We start from the raw sequence: 21,884 nt of genomic DNA on the forward strand, positions 1-21,884 counted from the left end.
CAGCGACACCCAGTAACAGCAGGCACACCCCATGGCCAGGTCTTGATTTCTAAATGCTATTCTCCACTGAGGAGGGGTGGGAGTGTCTGGGGGAGGCTGTATGCGTCTGTGCGCATGTGGGTAGCTGTGTGCGCATGTATGGCTGTGCGTCTGTGTGTCTGCGCGTGTGCAGCTGTGCGCATGTGTGTAGCTGTGGGTCTGTGTGCGCGTGTGCAGCTGTGCGCATGTGTGTAGCTGTGCGTCTGTGTGTCTGCGCGTGTGCAGCTGTGCGCATGTGTGTAGCTGTGGGTCTGTGTGCGCGTGTGCAGCTGTGCGCATGTGTGTAGCTGTGCATCTGCGCCTGTGTAGCTATATGTGTGTGCGCATGTGCAACTTGCACATGTATAGCTGTGCGTCTGTGCGTGTGTGTAGCTGTGCATATATACGTCTGTGCGTGTATGTAGCTGTGCATCTGTGGGTGTGTAGCTGCGCATGTGTTCATCTGTGTGCATGTGCGCGTCTGTGCACGTGTGTGTAGCTGTGCGTTCAGGTCTGTGCCAAAGAGCAGTAGGTCAGCAGAGGGCGTGCGGGGCAGGGAGGGCCCTTCTCACTTCTCGCCACTCTCCCTCCTGCCCACCCCAGGTCATCTTCACGGTCATCGTCCTACTCCGGCTCCGGCTCCTCCCGGTCACGATCCCGGTCTTCATCCTACAGCTCCTACTCCAGCCGCTCTTCCAGACACAGCTCGTTCTCAGGAAGCCGGTCCAGGTACGTCCCCGGAACCCATGCAGGGCCCTCGGCAGGTGCAGGGAGCATGGGCACCTGTGGATGTAGCTTTAGTTGTGGCACCAATAGCCCCTTGGGGTATTGAAAGTCCCTGCTGGCAGCTGAACTAGGATGGCCAGGGGGTCATGTCCTGTGTCCCCCACCAAACACCAGCCTTGCGGGCCCTCGTCCTTGTGTAGATGTGTGCTGTCACTTGAGGGCCACAGCCTGAGATCCTCGAGTTGAGGCACTCCAGTCCTCCAGGGACAGTCCTGCAGGAAGGGGCCAGACCCAGCCCTGTCCTGCGGGTGTTTCTGTGGGGGCTGTTCTACTGCCCCATTGCCAAGGAACCTGTACCCTCCCATCCTGCACACACGTGAATGTGGCACCTGCCTCCCGGAGGGCCCGCCAGGCGCTGCTGACACCTTCCACACTCCACGGTCTGCTCTGGGCCTGTGTGTTTAGCAGATGCCAGAACAGTCCAGAACTGAAGTTAAACCTGAGGCACATAAATGGAAATTCATGGCCTTCTCCATGGGTCTGGGTGGGTCGGTCCTCAGTGGGCTTGGGCTGCTGAAGAAACACCCCCAGGCCCCTTCTCACACCTTTGTTCACTCCCCCAGGTCCCGGTCCTTCTCTTCGTCCCCTTCCCCATCCCCAACACCTTCCCCACATAGACCTTCCATCAGAACCAAGGGAGAGCCGGCCCCGCCGCCCGGGAAAGCAGGGTGAGTGCCCAGCCTGTGGGCAAGTCCTGGCCGGCCAGGCCTCCAGAGGCTGCAGCCTCCTCCCTCCATCTCTCTCTCTGATTTGTGTTTGGGACCAAAGAGGTGCGGATGCCTCGGGGGAGCTGTTCCCAGAGGGTGACTGGGCTGGGGGGCACTGGGCACAGCGCCTGTTCTCCCAGGCCGCCCTTACACTGCAGTGCTCCCCTGGGAGCCCTGGGGACGGAGCACAGCCCTGGGGACATGGCAGCAGCCGGGTGTTCTCAGGGCTCTTCGTGTTAGCCTGCTCTCCCCACTGTCTGGCGGTGCCTGTAGCTCTTGCCTGTTATTGGGGAGCCCGGAAGGGCTGCTGGGGGCTTCGAAGCCATTCCCAAGCGCTCTGACGCTGACAGGTGGGAACCGTGTCCAGGCACGAGCGTGCTCACTTAGCGTCACAAACATGCGGTGTCGTTCCCCGAGGTGTGGGTACATTTAAAGAGGACATAGGCCAGCGGGGCCTCATCCACCAGCCCTGCCCTGCTGGAGCCTCCGTGTCTCACAGAGAGAAGTCAGTGAAGAAGCCGGCCCTGCCTCCAGCCCCACCACAGGCCACCAAAACCACGGCTCCTGTCCCCGAGCCCACCAAGCCAGGAGACCCTCGGGAAGCCAGGAGGAAGGAGCGGCCAGCCAGGACCCCCCCCAGGAGGTGAGCATTTCGGTGTCCGTGGGCCTTCGGGCTTTCCATGTTCTTGGTGCCACTATGATGCTGGCACTGCTGGAAATCCAGAGTGCCAGGGTCCAGAGCCAGGTGGTGGGAGGCCCTCCCCAGCCGAGCAGCAGCACCCAGTGAGCCCTTACCCGGGAACCCGTCCTGTCCCCTCCCTGAGTCTGTTTCTGGAGCGTGAAGGAGAAAGGACAGCTTGGCAGGGAGCACAGGCCTTCCCCTCGCCGCCCGTCTACACTGGGAGGTGCTGCCCTGAGAGACTGCACTTTTTATCCTGACGAAACACTGTGCCTAAAGGAAGACAGGCCCAGGCTCTGTTCCAAGGCGGTGGCAAGGCCAGTCTGGAGCCTCACCTCACAGGGCTGCTGGGCTGCTGGTGGGGAGGGGAGGCCATGAGGGGCTGCGGAGGCCACGCCCCCTGAGCCCAGCTATTGCTTGTATTACAGGCGGACGCTCAGTGGCAGCGGCAGTGGCAGTGGCAGCAGCTATAGTGGTTCCAGCTCCCGATCCAGGTCGTCCCCATCACCCTGTGCCTCTGTTTCTCCCTCCCCTTTGGGGCCAGGAAGTCCCCCGAAGAAGCCAGCTTGTGGGTTGGGCTGTCTCCCACAGGCGGGCTTGGGGCCCCTCTGTGTCTGAGTCACCTTGGGGCCGTGGAAGGCTGTGGTCAAAACTTTGACACGGGAGAAAATGGGCCAGGACTTATGTGATAGGGAGACCCCCCCTTCCCCCACAAAAACAGCTTCACAAACTCGAGGGCACTCGGGTCAGGAGGAGGTGCCTCTTCCCTGCTGACTTGATGCCACAGCACCTGGGAGAGCACCTGTACCTGGGGAGGAGCCACAGAGGCTGGGCCTGCACGGCCTGTCACAGCTATCAAGGGAACCAGCCGGAGGGGTGGGGAAGCCGATAAAAAACATCTCAGAAGAGAATACATGGAAAAGCTTTGTGGGCCAGGCACAGGGACTCACACCTGTGATCCCAGCACTGTGGGAGGCCAAGGCAGGAGCATTGCTTGAGCCCAGGACTTGAGACCAGCTTGAGCAACATAGGGTCTCCATCTCCACAGAAAAAAATATATATATATATATATATTTTTTTTTTTTGAGACAGTTTCGTTCTTGTTGCCCAGGTTGGAGTGCAGTGGCGCAGTCTCGCAACCTCCGCCTCCCGGGTAGCTGGGACTACAGGCGCATGCTGTCACACCCAGCTAATTTTTTGTATTTTAGTAGAGACAGGGTTTCACCGTGTTGCCCAGATTGGTCTCAAAACTCCTGGGCTCAGGCAATCCACCCACCTCAGCCTCCCAAAGTGCTGGGATTACAGGCGTGAGCCACCACGCCCAGCCTAATTTTATATTTTTAGTAGAGACTGGGTTTCACCATGTTGGTCAGGCTGATCTTGAACTCCTGACCCCAGGTGATCCATTCACCTCGGCCTCCCAAAGTACTGGGATTACAGGTGTGAGCCACCGCACCCAGCCTAATTTTGTATTTTTAGTAGAGACTAGGTTTCACCATGTTGGTCAGGCTGATCTTGAACTGACCTCAGGTGATCCATCCACCTCAGCCTCCCAAAGTGCTGGGATTACAGGTATGAGCCACCACGTCCAGGCCAGAAATTTTTTTTAATGAGCTAGGTATAGTGGTGTGTGCCTGTGGTCCCAGCTACTTGGGAGGTCAAGGTTGAGTGAGCTGTGATCATGCCACTGCATTCCAGCCTGGACAACAGAGATCCTGTCTCAAAAAAAAAGATTTCTGCTGTTTAGTGATTTTGAAAGAAAGTATTAAATCAGTCCTTAGATTCCTCACATAGAACTCTTTCATTTCCAGGCAGCAGGTGGTTTATATGTTTGTCAAACTTTTTTTTTTTTTTTTTTTTTTTTTTTTTTTTTTTGAGACGGAGTCTCGCTCTGTCGCCCAGGCTGGAGTGCAGTGGCCGGATCTCAGCTCACTGCAAGCTCCGCCTCCTGGGTTCACGCCATTCTCCTGCCTCAGCCTCCCGAGTAGCTGGGACTACAGGCGCCGCCACCACGCCCGGCTAGATTTTTTTTTGTATTTTTTAGTAGAGACGGGGTTTCATCGGGTTAGCCAGGATGGTCTTGATCTCTTGACCTCGTGATCCGCCCGTCTCGGCCTCCCAAAGTGCTGGGATTACAGGCTTGAGCCACCGCGCCCGGCCTTTTTTTTTTTTTTTTTGAGACAGAGTCTGGCTCTGTCACCCAGGCTGGAGTGCAGTGGCCGGATCTCAGCTCACTGCAAGCTCCGCCTCCCGGGTTCACGCCATTCTCCTGCCTCAGCCTTCCGAGTAGCTGGGACTACAGGCGCCCACCACCTCGCCCGGCTAGTTTTTGTATTTTTTAATAGAGACGGGGTTTCACCGTGTTAGCCAGGATGGTCTCGATCTCCTGACCTCGTGATCCGCCCGCCTCGGCCTCCTGAAGTGCGGGGATGACAGGCGTGAGCCACCGCGCCCGGCCGTCAAACTTTTTTTCTGTTGTTTGTTTTGTTTCTGGAGAGACATGGTCTTGCTCTGTTGCCCAGGCTGGTCTCAGAACCCCTGGGCTCAAGTGATCCTCCCACCGTGGTCTCCCAAACTCCTGGGATTATAGGCATGAGCCACCGCACCTGGCCCAGAATGTTTCTTGATAGGTCTGAAATGTTTTAAAAGACCTGACTTTTGAAAAAAAAAAATGGTTCTCTTACCTTCCCCGGTTCCCTGCTGCGGTACCCGGCGTGCCTGGGCGATGTGATTGGTGTTTTCCCGAGCAACACATGGGCAGGGCGGACTCAGATGCCAGTCCTGTGCTCTGTGTCCGTGTAGAGTGCAAGCCAGTGGAGCTGCAGACCTGCTGTTTCCAGTCTGTCTGCTGCGTGTTCCTCAGGCATTCCCTGAGACTGTGCGGAACAGCTCGTTGTGTTTTAATTTCCCTGTGGGCTGAGGCTGTCGCCCTTTTGTTGCGGGTGTCTAAGCCAGGGACTCTGCTTAAATTCCATCCTTGCCACTCTTGGCTCAGCTCAGTCCTGTTTCCCTTCCCAACAAGCAACCTGACATTCGTTTCGTTTGTGTTTGTTTTGAGACGGAGTTTCGCTCTTGTTGCCCAGGCTAGAGTGCAGTGGCACAGTCTTGGCTCACTGCAACCTCCACCTCCTGGGTTCAAGCAATTATTTTGCCTCAGCCTCTCCAGCAGCTGGGATTACTGGCGTCCGCGACTATGCCTGGCTAATTTCTGCATTTTTAGTAGAGACGGGGTTTCACCATGTTGGCCAGGCTGGTCCCAAACTCCTGACCTCAGGTGATCTGCCCATCTCAGTCTCCCAGAGTGCTGGGATGACAGGAGCGAGCCACCGCGCCCAGCCCGCAACCTGACATTCATTAGTGAAATGGGGCCCTGGCCCAGCCATGGAGACGTCCCTTACAGTGTAACCCTGGAACTGCCCAGTGTCCCCCCAAAATCACACATTCCATGGGTACAGGATCCATAAATGGACACTGGGTAAACGTGGACTATGGAACACCCCCCGCCAGCCCCTCCCTCCAGTCTGTGGTTGGAGTGTGGTGAGATGTTCTCATGTGTCCAGGTCCCTGAGCGTGAGCAGTGTCTCCTCAGTGTCCAGTGCTACGTCGAGCAGCAGCTCTGCACACAGCGTGGACTCGGAGGACATGTACGCAGACCTGGCTAGCCCCGTGTCCTCAGCCAGCTCTCGGTCCCCAGCCCCAGCCCAGACCAGGAAGGAGAAAGGTATTCGGGAGCCCTGGTACCTTTAAGGAGTAGCTCCAGGGGGAGGAGGGTGTCATCAGCACAGACTTTGCCTGGCTGTCGGTGTGGCCACGGGAAAATCACCAGTACCCGCATGACTGCAGATTTATCGTTGGTAGGAAAATCTAAGAAAGAAGACGGTGTTAAAGAGGAAAAGCGGAAAAGGGATTCATCCACGCAACCACCTAAATCTGCAAAACCTCCAGCAGGGGGGAAGTCCTCCCAGCAGTCCTCGACCCCCCAGCAGGCACCCCCCGGGCAGCCCCAGCAGGGCACGTTTGTGGCCCACAAGGAGATCAAGTTGACACTGTTGAATAAGGTGAGGGCAAGGGCCCTGCTGGTGGCTACCCCAGCGTCTGGGCCTGGGTCCATTTGCTTTCTGAGACAGCTTCCTCCTGGGGGACAGAACCTGAGTGAGGGCCAGTGGGGCCTTGCAGGTGTCGGCAGAGCCTGGGTGACAGAGCGAGACTCCATCTTCCCAGCCTGGGCCAGGAAGTGTGAGCATCTGGGGAGGTTCGGGTGCTGCCAGCCTGTCTCTGAACAGAGAGGGTGTTCTCTCTATGCCTGTGGCCGCCATTCCCTGCCAGTCAGTCTCAACACAATACAGGAAGCCTCGGTCCCTGTACTCTGCCCTCAGCAGGGCACATCCCTGTCCTCTGTGGGAAGGTTAAGAGGCCTGGTTTCAGGGGTCCCAGGTCCTCCTCGAGTGGCCACCATGGGGAGCAGGAAGGCCTTCAGGGTGCTTCCCATGGAACATGAAGGGCCCCAAGTGCACAGTGGGGGTGCCCTTGTTCCAGGTCATGGAGGCCTCACTCGGAGCTACCGGGTCTCATGGGCATGTGGTGGGACCTTTGGGAGCAGAGCAGGTTGCTGGCAAGGAACCCATGTTGTCTGGGGTGAGGACACAGCTGTTGTCTCCTGGCCCTGCCATCCTCACCAGCCTCTCGGTTGTCCCAGGCGGCTGATAAAGGAAGCAGGAAGCGCTATGAACCATCAGACAAGGACAGGCAGAGCCCTCCTCCAGCCAAGCGGGCCAACACATCCCCAGACCGAGGTGAGCCTCCCAGCCCCAGGGGGCAGGGCAGGGGGCGGGAGCCTGGGGATGCGGAGCCCCTGGACTCAGACCCCATGGCTCTTAACAAGCAGGAGGGCCCAGAAAACATCTGACTTGCAGATTAAGCCTGTCAGTATTACAGTATTGAAAACTAAAACTAAGAAAAGTTTTTAAATGTTTAAAAGTAACAGGACCAGGCACGGTGGCTCACGCCTGTAATCCCAGCAATTTGGGAGGCTGAGGCGGGCAGATCACTTGAGGTCAGGAGTTCGAGACCAGCCTGGCCAACCTGGTAAAACCCTGTCTCTACTAAAAATACAAAAATTAGGCCGGGCGCAGTGGCTCACACCTGTAATCCCAGCACTTTGGGAGGCCGGGGCGGGTGGATCACGAGGTCAGGAGGTTGAGACCGTCCTGGCTAACACGGTGAAACCCCATCTCTACTAAAAATAGAAAAAGCCGGGCGTGGTAGCGGAGGCCTGTAGTCCCAGCTACTTGGGAGGCTGAGGCAGGAGAATAGTGTGAACCCGGGAGGCAGAGCTTGCAGTGAGCCGAAATCGCGCCACTGCACTCCAGCCTGGGTGACAGAGACTCCGTCATCCCCCAAAAAAAACACAAAAAAAATTAGCTGGGCATGGTGGCGGGCACCTGTAATCCCAGCTACTCAGGAGGCTGAGGCAGGAGAATCACTTGAACCGGGAGGCGGAGGTTGCAGTGAGCTAAGATCACACCACTGTACTCCAGTCTGGCCACAGAGCAAGACTCTGTCTCAAAAATAAATAAATAAAAATAACAGTAATAGGCCGGGCATGGTGGCTCACACCTGTAATCTCAGCACTTTGGGAGGCCAAGGTGTGCAGATCATCTGAGGTCAGGAGTTCGAGACCAGCCTGGCTAACATGGTGAAACCCCGTTTCTAGTAAAACTACAAAAAATTAGTTGGGCATAGTGGCACACATCTGTAGTCCCAGCTACTCAGGAGGCTGAGGCAGGAGAATCGCTTGAACCCGGGAGGCGGAGGTTGTAGTGAGCTGAGATTGCGCCATTGCGCTCCAGCTTGGGCAACAAGAGCAACTGTATTTTTCTTACACGTGTCATTTTTGCAAAATATAATTATATTTTCCAAAACAAATGAGCAGGAATGGCATTGGTTTTTCCATTTTTGCAAATCTCTTCAGTTTGATTGGCAGAAGACAGCTGGACCCACATGCCTCGTGCCCTCTGGAGACCCTCCTGGGCTCCTGCGAACTGAGTGACAGGGCAGACAGTGTCTGTGTTACTGCTGAGCCACATAGACCTGAAAGGGCCTCGGGGACCCCCAGCCGTCCTGACCACACACCCCAAGAGCTGGGGCCCAGATGGAAAGACAGGGAGGTTGTCCTGGCTGGCTTTGATGGGTGGAACTTCAGAGGACAAGGGGGCCTGGCCACCCACACAGCCATTCCCAGACACAGAGAACAGGCAGGGGGCTTCAGACCCCTTCCCAAGTAGTTCTCTGAGTTTGTCGGGCACAGGAAGAGGAAGCTGCTCACCTTTGTCCCTAAGCCCAGGGCTGTTTCCTGTGTGGCTGGTCTGGAACAGCCTTGCTGTCCTTGCCTGGGGTTGGAGCCAGGGCCACTGGGGTCCTGCAGACCTTTGTTCACGCATGAGCCTTGGGCCTGCGCCGGGCAGTGGACCCTGCCTAGGCTGCCGCACCTCCTTCCTAACATTGCCAGAGTGAAACACTCCTGGTCTCTCGGCTTTGCTTGTATGTCTTTACTGCCATGTCTTTTTTGTTGTTCTGTATTTGAAGCCCCATGTGATAAATTTCTTCAAAGCTAGGAAGGAGTTTTGTCTCTCTGCACAAGATACTGGCTGCTTGGTGGAACCTGGAGCCCAGGTTTGGCCTCAGCCTCATTTCCGGATGCCTTGGTGTCCACATCTCTCTTCTCTTCTACTTGGCTCTTCCCTTTTTATTTCTTTATAAAAATGAAGGAGGTGAACTAAGCAGCCTCAGGCTTTAGAAGTGAGTCCCTGGCATTGGTGAGGCCACCCACACTGCCATCCCCTGTAAACCAGGAGGGTGGTCTCACTCTGTGCCTATCACCCAGGTTCTCGGGACCGGAAGTCAGGTGGGAGACTGGGCTCCCCGAAGCCAGAGCGACAGAGAGGCCAGAACTCCAAAGCCCCTGCAGCCCCAGCTGACAGGTGAGTGGACCCAGCATGTGCCCTGGGCACACCGAGGGTGGCTCGCCTGAGCCTCTTTCCCAGGGAGGCCAGCAGCAGTGGACCCAGCATGTGCCCTGGACACACCGAGGGGGGCTCGCCTGAGCCTCTTTCCCAGGGAGGCCAGCAGCAGTGGACCCAGCATGTGCCCTGGACACACCGAGCGGGGCTCGCCTGAGCCTCTTTCCCAGGGAGGCCAGCAGCAGTGGACCCAGCATGTGCCCTGGACACACTGAGGGGGGCTCGCCTGAGCCTCTTTCCCAGGGAGGCCAGCAGCAGTGGACCCAGCATGTGCCCTGGGCACACCGAGGGGGGCTCGCCTGAGCCTCTTTCCCAGGGAGGCCAGCAGCAGCAGGGCTAGCACTGGGCCAGGTTGGAGGTGCTCCAGCTCCTGTAGCTCCTGCTGGGCTGATGTGGTGAGGGACAGGGACAGGGAAGGGCAACCCCACTCCCGCACACACACTCCTGCCCTGGTCGAGGCTGGAGGCTGCCCTCTGCTCCCCATGTCCTTGGGCAAAGAGCTCTGGGCACGGAGGTGGGAAGAAGAGCAGGTTGTGCGGGGCCAGTCCAGGACCCTCCCAGTCTCTACTCCACAAAGCCCGGGAGCCAGTGGCTAGGACCAGGCCTGCTTGTGGCAGTGGGAGCCTGGCCATCCCAGGAGCCCCTTGCCTCTCCTGGTGGCCACTGAGCACTCAGTGGAAGTTCCCCTCCAGGGAGGGCACCGCACTGCTGCTTCCACCTCAGATGTGGTTTCTGGGGGCTCAAGGTCTTCCCCACCCCCTTGTAGGAAGCGCCAGCTGTCACCACAGTCCAAGAGCTCCAGCAAGGTCACGAGCGTGCCCGGCAAAGCCTCGGATCCCGGCGCCGCCAACACCAAATCAGGGAAGGCCAGCACGCTGTCACGGCGGGAGGAGCTGCTGAAACAGCTGAAGGCCGTGGAGGACGCTATTGCGCGCAAGCGGGCCAAGATCCCCGGGAAAGCATAGGCCGTGCCCCTGACGGGACTGGACGCATTTTTATACATAGGGTAAGCGCAGCCATTTTGGATTTTGCAGTTAATGTCTTATTTTGGCTGTGATTCTTTTTAAAAAGTAAAAAAGAAAAAAAAGTTTCTCAGCTGGAAAAGAAGCCACACAGGAGATGACGACGACGCTGAGTCCCAGCCTCCCTCCCCAGAGCAGAAGTCCCACAGGACAGACACAGACAGCGCTAGTGACCAGCACAGTTCTCATGTAAATTACAAGCCCCAGCCGCCAGCCCCGCCTTCTCTTCCTCCTCCACCGTCTTCTTCCCTGGCCCTGGTCAGGCCTGGGCCTGTGGAGCCCCAGCTCTGCGTCCCCAGCCCGGGTCCAGGCAGCCAGGCTCCCTCCTGAGCTGAGAAATGGAACCTCGCGAACCACTGGTGGCACCTCCTTCTCCTCCCCGCCCCCGATCACCCGCCCCCGGATCAGAAATATCTATATTCTCGACTAAAGTCTCATCAGGAAATACTTCCTGTCTTTTATTTTAAGCATCAAATTGTTTTAGTTGATTTAAACAGGAAAAAATACAGAAAAGACCAAAAAAAAAGCCAAGGGTATTGTTGGGGCGTCTGTCTAATGTGGAGGGTCTTTTTTGAGGGGTCTCCTAAAATAAAATATTTTGATAAGCAGCTGTTCTTGCCTTGTGGTGTGTGCGCCCTCTGCCCGAGCACAGCCGGGTCTGCCTCTGTGTCGTGCACTGCACTTGGCCCAGAATTCGGGAGCTGCTGGGGAGCTGCTGGGGGACAAGGGTGTGGCTGCGCGCTCACTCCCCCTGGGAGGACCGGCCATGGAGCCGCTCCTGCCTTCAGACCCCAGCCCAGGGAAGCACTGCACCTCAGTTTCTCCATTTGTGGGGCTGGGTTGGGCGTTCCTTGGTTCATGAGATGGAGGTACCTTCCCTGCAGGGGCCATGGAGCTGCTGGAGGGGAAGAGGTCCCGGGCTGACTCCCAGCCCTGAGCCCAGCTGCCACCTCTGCAGTGACCACCACCGGCTCCGTGTGCAGGCCCCAGACCTGCTGAGCCAGGCCCCGTGTGTGATGCCACGTTCCACAGCAGGGGCCACCGGCAGAGCCCCCCAGGACCCCCCCCCGCTGCTCTCTGCTCTCCACCTTGAAAGCCACAGGCCTGCACCTGGGCAGAGGCCTCCCAGGTACACGCTCCAGGGCCTCCAGCGCCTCCTTTATTTTTTTTTATTTATTTATTTTTTTGAGGCGGAGTTTCGCTCTCTCGCCCAGGCTGGAGTGCAGTGGCCGGATCTCAGCTCACTGCAAGCTCCGCCTCCCGGGTTCACGCCATTCTCCTGCCTCGAGACTCCCGAGTAGCTGGGACTACAGGCGCCCGCCACCTCGCCCGGCTAGATTTTTGTATTTTTTAGTAGAGACGGGGTTTCACCGTGTTAGCCAGGATGGTCTTGATCTCCTGACCTTGTGATCCGCCCGTCTCGGCCTCCCAAAGTGCTGGGATTACAGGCTTGAGCCACCGCAGCGCCTCCTTTAATCAGATGCAAGGAGCCGCAGTGTGCCCGGGCCTGTGGCCCACCCGTGTCCCTCATCTGCTGCCTGACACGAGGTTTGGGATGAGACCCCCAAGAGAGAGCTCCCTCCCCCGGGGCTGCGAGCGGAGCCCCAGGGAGGCAGCAACCCGCGCTTCTGCTCCCAGCATGACCTGCGTCCGTGCCACTCTTCTCCTGGATTAAATGACAGTGTGGGCAGAGGAGCTGGGCGTGAGTGAGCACTGCAGCTGGACCGCCTGTGCACTCCTGAGGGAACTGTTTCCCATTTTATGTCCACGTCCCTCCCACAGCGGAGGCCACACAGTTCATCTTGTGTCCCAGCGGCTGGATCGTGTGTCTCAGCAATGGCTTTTTTTTTTTTTTTTTTTTTTTTTTTTGTCAGAGTCTCACTCTGTTGCCCAGGCTGGAGTGCAGTGGCGCGACCTCGGCTCACTGCAACCTCTGCCTCCCGGGTTCACGCCATTCTCCTGCCTCAGCCTCCTGAGTAGCTGGGACTACAGGCGCCGCCACCACACCCGGCTAGTTTTTTGTATTTTGAGTAGAGACGGGGTTTCGTCGTGTTAGCCAGGATGGTCTCGATCTCCTGACCTCGTGATCCGCCCGCCTCGGCCTCCCAAAGTGCTGGGATGACAGGCTTGAGCCGTCGCGCCCGGCCACCATTTTTTGAGGCTTACCAGATTTGCCATCAGGTCAAAGCCAGGTGCAAAGGAAACTCTCATTCTCTGGAAATGGTGGCCTTCAAGGCCACAGAGCTGGAGTCCAGGCCACTCTGGGTGCCAGCCTGCAGCCTGTCATTTGTAGGCTGTACCATGAGGGCTGGAGGCCAGGAAATGGTGCCTTGTGCCTCCAGTGTGGGGCACCTCCAACTGGCGCCTGCAGTGACTGTCTCTTTCCGGCCAGGAGCGGACAGGTGAGCCCACCGCAGCTCACATGTGGACTGGGACCAGGCGAGGACCCCTCTGCAGCTGATCAGCCCCCAGCCACAGCCCTAGGCACCACAGTCTGGAGCTGGGTTTGAACTCGCACCAGGTGGCAGTGGACCCCAGGTGTGGCTACCCATCCCTGTGGCTCTTGGACATCGGTGCAGAGGGGCCTGTCCTAGGAGGGTGACTGCCCCATGTGGTCGAGTGGGGAGGATGTTCAGTCAGGCAGCTGGGAAGGGTGGCCTTGCTGTGTGATGGGCATCCACGGGTGTCCACGCCCTCCAGGCACGTCCTGCTCCAGGCGGTTAGCGCTCACGTCCTCCTTGCTCCCCATGCAGTGACTGGAAAGCCTGTGTGGGGTTCTGACAATGGCACCCGCCTGCCAGCCCCTCCCAGGGCGTGCCCCAGGGCCTCTGCCCTCTGCCTGCAGCCCCTCCCCCACAGCCACGCTCCTACCCACCCCTTTGACTGGGCTTTGGGTGGGCAGGCGGATGTAGACCCTGCTTGGAGGCGGTGGCCCTAGAGGGATCCACAGAAGAGGAAAAGGCCGAGACACACGAGACCACTCCCGATGGGGAAAACCCATGGGGGGGTGTGGGGGGGTGGCACCTCAGGGAGGGGCCCTCTGCTGTCCCAGCCAACGTCTCATGACGATTTTGCACCCCCGCCAGCAGTGCCCCCGCCCTGCCCACCCGGCTGGACACATCTGTGTTGTGGGCAGCTGGCTGCGCGTGACCCACTGTGCACCTGCGCCTTGATGTGGGGGAGACCCTGCAGAGAGGGTCTCCTTCGGCCCTGCCCAGTGCCCTCCCTGCCTCACCCCTCCTCCCACAGGCCCGCTCAGGGCGCTAAAGGGCTCCTGGCTGTGGGTCCGTCCTTCCCTGCGTCTGGGGGAAGTCCCCCGCGCTGCCTCTGACCCGCCCGGCTCTGCGTTTGTCTGAGACCCCTCGTTCCGCACCAGGGTCCTCGTTCCCCACCAGGGTCCGGGGACGTGGTGTGCTGGGGGCGGGCCCCGGTTGTGGTTTGAGAGCCGGCCTGTCCGGACCTCCGCCTCCGGGCCGCCCTCCAGCCTTCCTGCCGCCGCCTTTCCAGTCTTGCCCAACCCGGTATTTCTGCGCTTGCCTCAGCCACCCGCAGGAGCGCAGGCCGCCCTGCCTCCTCCCGTCCTCTGCGCCCACGGGACCCCGGACCCCGCCCAGTCCGCAGGTCCCGCAGGTCCCCCCGGGCGTGTCTTTCTGGCCCTGCGACCCCCGGGACAGCGCTGGGAGCGCGCGGAAGGTGGGGAGACGCGCGGCCCTGGCCGGGTCCCTGGCTCCGTTCTCGTGGTGCAGCCTGTGCCTGGGCTCCGGCCGTCACACCTCAGAACCGAGCTGAGCGGAAGATGGGGCAGCGGCCGCCGGGAAGGAGGCAGCCCCGGGTGGGGAGGAAGGAGGCGGGGGCGGAGTGGAGTCCACGGTGGGGCTGCCTCCTTCCATCCTCCCCTGGGCGGGACACCGGATGCGAGGGGGAGCAGGAGGGAGCAGACGACGGTGGGGGGCCAGGGAGAACACTCCTGTGCCTGGGGGCTCCGGCTCCCTCTGCTCGCTCCCTCCTGCCGAACTTTTCCACTCAGCCATTTACCTCCTCAGGCACTGGCTGCCGCCATCAGCTGACCAGGTCCTGTCCCAGAGAACCGCGTGTGGACAGACCTGTTCCCCATGCCAGGAGGGAGGGTCACTGGCTCTACCTGGGGATGGGGGATGGGGGCGAGAGCACCAGGCCGAGGTGGAGGGCTTCTCGCTCTCCCCCTCTTTTCCTGCCTTTTCCTCCATTCCCTCTGGCTCCTATCATCCCCTCCCCCTTCCTCTTTCTTGGGTATGGCTGAGCAGGTCGTGCACTGCACAAGGACTCCCAGCAGAGGACGAGGACCGACATCAGCTTGTCCTTCCCTCCCAACACTGGGGGTTCTCTAACCCTGCACGAAGGCACCCTACTCCCCTCCTCAACATTCCCCACCCAGCATGGCCTGCAGCCCCAGCCCCAGCCCCAAGCCACAGCTGGGCAGGTTGGGCAGAAGCACTGGGGAGGCCAGGCCTGGCCATGCTGAGCGTGGTGACTCGTCAGGGTTTGCACAAAACATCTTGGGCACCCACCTGCAGGCCCCTCGGGATGTTTCCGATGAGGCTTCCCCGGGCCCCTCTCTGTGGCAGAAGAAGGGGCCCCAGGGCTGCTTTGTAGGTCTCAGCCTAGGGGAGGCCCCCAGAGATGCCCGAGCCAGGGAGGGGCCCAGCCCCCTCCCCCGGGCTGTGCTTGGCATGCAGAGGTTGCGGGGGATCTTGAGTTTTTTGTCCCCAGAATGGCTGAGTGGACTCTGGAGAAGACAAACCCCGCCCCACTGCCGCTGCCCTGTCTCACACCAGTAAGAGTGCTCGTCAGCCTCCTGGCGGCAGGTGCTGCGGACTGCGACCACCTGAGCCAGGCAGTGACACTAATGCGCCTCAGGGCAGCCTTGGCACTGGAGCTGCTGTCATCCCACTTTACCCACGGGGAGAGCCACTCTCCTCCCTCCTTTTTCCATTCTGTGTTATTTACAAATCACCCTCCTGTGTGCCCCACACCACTCTCAGCCCTGAGTACACAGAGATGGCTGCCACAGACGTGGCCCTCAAGGCGCTCAGGCCACCTTTAGGGGAGGGCTATGAGGGGCTGCAGTTTTTCTGAAACAGGCAAGCACCCTGCAGAGAGGCCTGTATCATCAGCCCAGCCTAAGGCAGAGACAACCCACACAGGAGCACCTGTCCTGCTGGGGATGCAGCGGGTCCTGCTGTGTCCTGGAAAAGGCTCTCCCGCAGCCTGACCCGACCTGTGAACGTGCGCTCATTTGGAAAAGGGGCTTTTGCTTTGATGTAATTAGGGAAAGGATCTTGAGATGCCCCGTCCTGGGTTAAGACAGGTCCCATGTCCTGAGAAGGTGGGAGGGATTATCATTTAGACTGGACCCTAAATCCAACAACCCATGTCCTTATAAACCACAGAAGAGGATAAGACGGATGCAGCAGAGAGGCCACGGGAGGAGCCGCAAGCCCGGGAAACCGAGGGCTCAAAGAGCCTCCAGGAGGACCCAACCTTGAACACACCTTGATATCAGACTCCCAGCTCCACGGCCTTGTGGAATAAACTTCTGCCATTTCACACCCCCCAGTTTGTGGTGCATGGTTAGCACAGCCCTAGGAAACCAGCACAGATAGTGAGCTCCCCATCATAGGAGGTATGCAAGCAGAGGGTAGGTGGGCAGAGGCACTATAGGGAGGAGCAGCCCCCGGGACTCCAGCAATCTTTGATTCTTCCCAGACTGTTAACCCTGGAGCATGGCCTCCTTCACCCCCAGAGGCCCATGGCAGATAAGCCAAGAGCCACACAGTGGCCAAGAGGAGGTACTGGAAGGCCCAGGGGTCCCAGTGCTGCCTCAGCCCCAACCCGCTTGGGGGCTTTTGTGTTCAGAGAGACTGAGGTTTTTTGTTTTTTTGAGACGGAGTCTCACTCTGTATCCCGGGCTGGAGTGCAGTGGCCGGATCTCAGCTCACTGCAAGCTCCGCCTCCCGGGTTCACGCCGTTCTCCTGCCTCAGCCTCCCGAGTAGCTGGGACTACAGACGCCCGCCACCTCGCCCGGCTAATTTTTTTTTGTATTTTTTAGTAGAGACGGGGTTTCACCGTGTTAGCCAGGATGGTCTCGATCTCCTGACCTCGTGATCCGCCCATCTCAGCCTCCCAAAGTGCTGGGATTACAGGCTTGAGCCACCGCGCCCGGCCTGAGACTGAGGTTTTAAGCTTAGAGGACGCCTCTGTGGGACACATCTGCACTGCGGCAGGGGAGGAAAGGCTGGGGACACAGAAGCACCCTCCCTCCCGCCCTCACCCTGAAGCTGAGGGAACCAGGATGGACAGATTCCCCCACTTTTGGTGTGGCCAGGGGCCCTGGGGACCCCAGGGGAACCTGCCTCAGGATGACATCAAACCCCTGGCATTCAAAACTTCCCAAGCTCTGGCCCCAGCTGTCCCCTTTCCAGGGAAACAAAGGCACCTCCAGCACCCCCACCCCAGCCAGCCTCACTGAGCAAGGAGGCCAAAGGCAGCGCCTGGCCCCACTTACATAAAGCTTCCTATGTATGCTGTTCACACTTCACACCTCACACCTCACTTCTCACACCTCACTCCTCACACCTTACACCTCCTCACACCTCACTCCTCACACCTCACACTTCACAACTCACTCCTCACACCTCACACCTCACACCTCTTCACTCCTCACACCTCACTCCTCACACCTCACTCTTCACACCTCACATCTCCTCACACCTCCTCATACCTCACTCCTCACACCTCACTCCTCACACCTCACACCTCATTCCGCACTCCTCACACCTCACACCTCACTCCTCCTCACACCTCACTCCTCACTCCTCACATCTCACTCCTCACACCTCACTCCTCACACCTCACATCTCCTCACACCTCACACCTCCTCACACCTCACACCTCCTCACACCTCCTCACACCTCACTCCTCACACCTCACCCCTCGCTCCTCACACCTCACTCCTCACTCTTCACACCTCACACCTCACTCCTCACCCCTCACTCCTCACTCCTCACACCTCACTCCTCACACCTCACTCCTCACACCTCACACCTCCTCACACCTCACTCACTCCTCACACCTCACCCCTCGCTCCTCACACCTCACTCCTCACACCTCACTCCTCACACCTCACTCCTCACACCTCACACCTCACTCCTCACCCCTCATACCTCCTCACACCTCACACCTCACTCCTCACACCTCCCATCTCCTCACACCTCACACCTCCTCACACCTCACTCCTCACACCTCACTCCTCACACCTCACACCTCACTCCTCACCCCTCATACCTCCTCACACCTCACACCTCACTCCTCACACCTCACATCTCCTCACACCTCACACCTCCTCACACCTCCTCACACCTCACCCCTCGCTCCTCACACCTCACTCCTCACTCCTCACACCTCACACCTCACTCCCCACTCCTCACACCTCACACCTCACTCCTCACTCCTCACACCTTACTCCTCACATCTCCCATCTCCTCATACCTCACTCCTCACACCTCACTCCTCACACCTCACACTTCATTCCTCACACCTCACACCTCACTCCTCACACCTCACTCCTCACACTTCACTCCTCCTCACACTTCATACCTCCTCACACCTCACTCCTCACTCCTCCCACCTCAGACCTCACTCCTCACACCTCACTCCTCACACCTCCCACCTCCTCACACCTCACTCCTCAGACCTCACACCTCAGACCTTACACCTCACTCCTCACACCTCCTCACACCTCACTCCTCAGACCTCACACCTCACTCCTCACACCTCACACCTCCTCACACCTCATATCTCACTCCTGACACCTCACACCTCACTCCTCACACCTCACATCTCACACCTCACTCCTGACTCCTCACACCTCACACCTCACTCCTCACACCTCCTCACACCTCCAACTCAGACTTTTTAGCTTGAACTTTTTCTCAGTAAAACCACAGAAGCTTGGGCCAGGCACAGTGACTCATGCCTGTAATCCCAGCATTTTGGGAGGCCAAGGTGGGCAGATCACGAGGTCAGGAGATTGAGACCATCTCGACTAATACGATGAAACCCTGTCTCTACTAAAAATACAAAAAATTAGCTAGGTGGGCACCTGTAGTCCCAGCTACTCAAGAGGCTGAGGCAGGAGAATGGTGTGAATCTGAGAAGCCGAGCTTGCAGTGAGCCGAGATTGCGCCACTGCACTCCAGACTGGGCAACAGAGCGAGATGCTAGCTCAGAAGACAACAACAACAACAAAAAAAACACAGAAGCCCAACAGAGACCTGAAGACCTGCTTCCACATCTCCTCTGGGACCTCTCCCACCTTGGTGAAGGGGGCACGTGAGCCTCACCTGATCTTGATCATCTCAGGTAAAACACTGAACCACCCTCAGCACCCACCAGCAGGGGACGGAGGAGAACTGTATAGGGTACAAAAGCGCCACGCCACCATCAGGTCCAGATGAAAACCTACAAGTTGAATCAGCAAGGTGCGGACGGATACGCAAGCAGAAACCCTCTTATAGGAGGTTCAAGGCTGGTCACGGTGGCTCACTCCTATAATCCAGCACTTTGGGAGGCCAAGTCAAGCAGATCACTTGAGGTCAGGAGCCACAGACCAGCCTGGCCAATATGGCAAAATCCCATCTGTACTAAAAGTACAAAAATTAGCCATGCATGGTGGTGGGTGCCTGTAATCCCAGCTACTCGGGAGGCTGAGACAGGAGAATCGCTTGAACCTGGGAGGTGGAGGTTCCAGTAAGCTGAGATAGCGCCATTGCACTCCAGCTTGGGTGACAGCTAGACCCTGTCTCAAAAGAAAAACAAACAAACAAACAAAAAATAAACAGTTTGAGAATGTCAGACAAGGCAGCACCCTGGGCAGGTGCTCAGGTTGGGCAGAGTCTCTCGGGGGAGGGGAGTAACAGGATGGAGCTCCCCGAGGGCTCCTTGCATGTCTGTGTCCTGATGCACAGCAGGTGGGGGCTGCGGGGACCAGAGAAGGAAGTGCCCCAGCTGGGCACTTCCCGAGAAGGAAGTGGTGCCGGAATTTCCCCCAGGTGTGGCCTCAGGTATAAGAGCGGCTGCTGCCAGGTGCATGGCCAGGTGCACCTGTGGGATTGCCGCCAAGTGTACAGGCCACTCCAAGCCCGGCCTGCCCTGCTGCCACCACCATGACAGTGAGCCTCTCCACATGCCACTTGGATGGTTGCCACTTGGATGGCACAGCCTGGCCTGGAAGGGCTGGGGTGGGGTTCTCTGAACCCTGGGATGAGGGTGTTGGGATGGGCTCTGGGAAACCCCTCAGTCTGGGGGTAGGGGAAGGCAGTTACAGATCCTCGGAGTCCTGGCATGCTGGGTGCCTTGGGCTGAAAGGCTAGCCTCTCTGGGCTTCAGTTTCCCCATCTATAGAGCGAGGGCTGTACTCCATCTTTCCCCTGGGAACAAGGAAAGCTGAGGTGGAAGTGAGGTGCCCCCTGCCCTGGGCACCCCCTAACCACCCACCTGCCTGTTTCACCAGCTCCTCCCTGGCCTCCTGTTTCTGACCTGGTTGCATGCCTGCCTGGCCCACCATGACCCCTTCCTCAGGGGGCACCCCCACACTCATGGGACCCCACACTGCTACTCAGCTGAGGAACTGCCCCTCGGCCAGGCCCCCCCACACCTGCTGGCTCGAGGTGCGAAGTGGGGGCAGGCTTTGCCTGTAGCCCTGGTGTCCAGCCTGGAGGCAGCAGGCCACAGGAGGAGGCATGAGAGGCCCTCAGCTGCGACCCAGTGCCCGGTGCTGCGGCCAGAGGAGGTGTTGGAGGCAGACACCCACCAGCGCTCCATCTCACCCTGGAGATACCGGTGAGGGCCTGGGGATCCTGCTGTGGTGTGGGCTGCCCCTCCCCTGGCAGGGCCCTGACTGCCTGGAGAGCTCTCTGGGCCTTGGTGGTTCTCCCCTGTCAAGTGGGCGTGGCCACCTGAGCTCCGTCCCTCCGGCCCTGCTGACCTGGGCGGCTGAGCTGCTTCTTGCAGTCATGCCCTGCCTGCCACTGTCCTTGGTGGCCAGGGTCCCCTGGGGGAAATTCTGGGCCCCTCCCCTGAGCTCCTGCAGAAGTGGGGCTGGGTGGTGAAGTGGGAGGGAAGCTTTAGAGGCCTCCGGCCCCTGCTCTGTGCTCTTGGAGCGCCCTGGGGAGACGTGGATTACCATCACTTAGGAGCCCAACTGCACGCCAAGCCTGTGCGGCTCGGCCCTCACTGCCTCAGGTCCCATCCTGAGCACCAGGGAGGGGCCCTGAGGGGAGAGGAGCCTCAAGGAGGCAAGCGTAGGGCCAGAGACTCACTGTGTGCCCTGTCCCGCAGTGTGGACACAGACGAGGACCGCTATCCACAAAAGCTGGCCTTCGCCGAGTGCCTGTGCAGAGGCTGCATCGACCCACGGACCGGCCGCGAGACAGCTGCGCTCAACTCCGTGCGGCTGCTCCAGAGCCTGCTGGTGTTGCGCCGCCGGCCCTGCTCCCGCGACGGCTCAGGGCTCCCCACGCCCGGGGCCTTCGCCTTCCACACCGAGTTCATTCGCGTGCCTGTCGGCTGTACCTGCGTGCTGCCCCGGTCAGTGTGACCACCGAGGCTGTGGAGCCCCTAGACTGGACAAATGAGCTCCCCAGGGGGCACCCCCTATTTATGTGTATTTATTGTTATTTATATGCCTACCCCAACACTACCCTTGGGGTCCAGGCATCCCCCGTGTCTGGAGGACGGCCCCCCACTGTTCTCCCCATTTCCAGCCTCAGCAGTTGGGGGTAGAAGGAGCTCAGCACCTCTTCCAGCCCTTAAAGCCACAGAAAAGTTGTCACACGGCCACCTGTACCTTGGCTCCCCACCCCGCTCCCGGCTTCCCTCACCCTATCACTGACCTCAGGCCCCCCAGGCTCCCTCTCCCCAACCTTCTTGGAAGTACCCCTGTTTCTTAAACAACTATTTTAGTGTATGTTTGTTATTAAACTGATGAACACATCCCCAGAGGCCAACATTCAATGCGACATTCTCCCGCTCAGCCCTGGCCCAGGCCAGCCACGGACCCAGTTCTGGGGCATCCTTTCAGAAAGGTCTATGCAGCAGCGAGCAGTGCATGCAGGTGGGACTGAGCTCTAGCACGGGGGAGCACAGGTGTCCCTGCTCTGCCCACAGTGTCTCCCCGGAGGATACCCCTGGGAACAGGAATGAGCCTCCTTCCCCAGGCAGAGCCTTGAGCCCTGTGCTTTGTAATGATGTGAGCGCCTAGGGGCACCATCTCGGCCCCCAGGCAAGAGTCTCTGAGGATGAACTGCAGGGCTGTCAGCTCAAGGCAGGGCCCCAAGTGTCTGTGGGTCGGATCAACAGCCAAGACCAAGGCGCCCTCCCTAAAGGTGAACTAGCCAGGCTCTGGGGCCCAGGCTCTGCTGGAGATTTTAGTTAAGGGACCCTGGGGTGAGCAGCCTCAGTCATGGAAAGGGGACCCAGGCCTGTGACAGTCTCAGGGTCTCAGTCTCTCGGCCCCCAGCCCTGAGGGCTGACATTGCCGTGGAACTGCTGGGCAGTTGTTAGCCCCTCCCCTGCCTGGCTCCCTGGCTCACCCACCTACTGTGTCCAGGTGCC

At 58.9% G+C, this 21,884-nt stretch overlaps 2 protein-coding genes across 5 annotated transcripts in view; both read left to right on the top strand.

The window, feature by feature from the left end:
* Positions 1 to 10,839, top strand: part of ZC3H18 (zinc finger CCCH-type containing 18) — a 66,966-nt gene extending 56,127 nt beyond the window's left edge. For all 4 annotated transcript variants that reach the window (XM_007994328.3, XM_007994331.3, XM_007994327.3 and 1 more), the window contains 9 exons: positions 622 to 747; positions 1,368 to 1,472; positions 2,011 to 2,154; positions 2,619 to 2,684; positions 5,751 to 5,911; positions 6,049 to 6,248; positions 6,887 to 6,983; positions 9,074 to 9,170; positions 9,976 to 10,839. In XM_007994328.3, coding sequence (XP_007992519.3) covers positions 622 to 747; positions 1,368 to 1,472; positions 2,011 to 2,154; positions 2,619 to 2,684; positions 5,751 to 5,911; positions 6,049 to 6,248; positions 6,887 to 6,983; positions 9,074 to 9,170; positions 9,976 to 10,174 — 1,195 coding nt within the window. In that variant the 3' untranslated portion in view covers positions 10,175 to 10,839. The remainder of the gene's footprint in view (positions 1 to 621; positions 748 to 1,367; positions 1,473 to 2,010; positions 2,155 to 2,618; positions 2,685 to 5,750; positions 5,912 to 6,048; positions 6,249 to 6,886; positions 6,984 to 9,073; positions 9,171 to 9,975) is intronic.
* An 8,919-nt stretch (positions 10,840 to 19,758) lies between these two features.
* On the top strand, positions 19,759 to 20,962 carry IL17C (interleukin 17C; the record flags this gene model as incomplete). The annotated part of the gene is made up of 2 exons (XM_007994485.3): positions 19,759 to 20,111; positions 20,610 to 20,962. Coding segments are annotated over 2 exons (612 nt in total), but the record flags the coding sequence as incomplete, so codon positions are not given.
* Between the last annotated feature and the right edge of the window lie 922 nt (positions 20,963 to 21,884).

Source organism: Chlorocebus sabaeus, chromosome 5, assembly GCF_047675955.1.
Source record: "Chlorocebus sabaeus isolate Y175 chromosome 5, mChlSab1.0.hap1, whole genome shotgun sequence".
Lineage (NCBI taxonomy): Eukaryota > Metazoa > Chordata > Mammalia > Primates > Cercopithecidae > Chlorocebus > Chlorocebus sabaeus.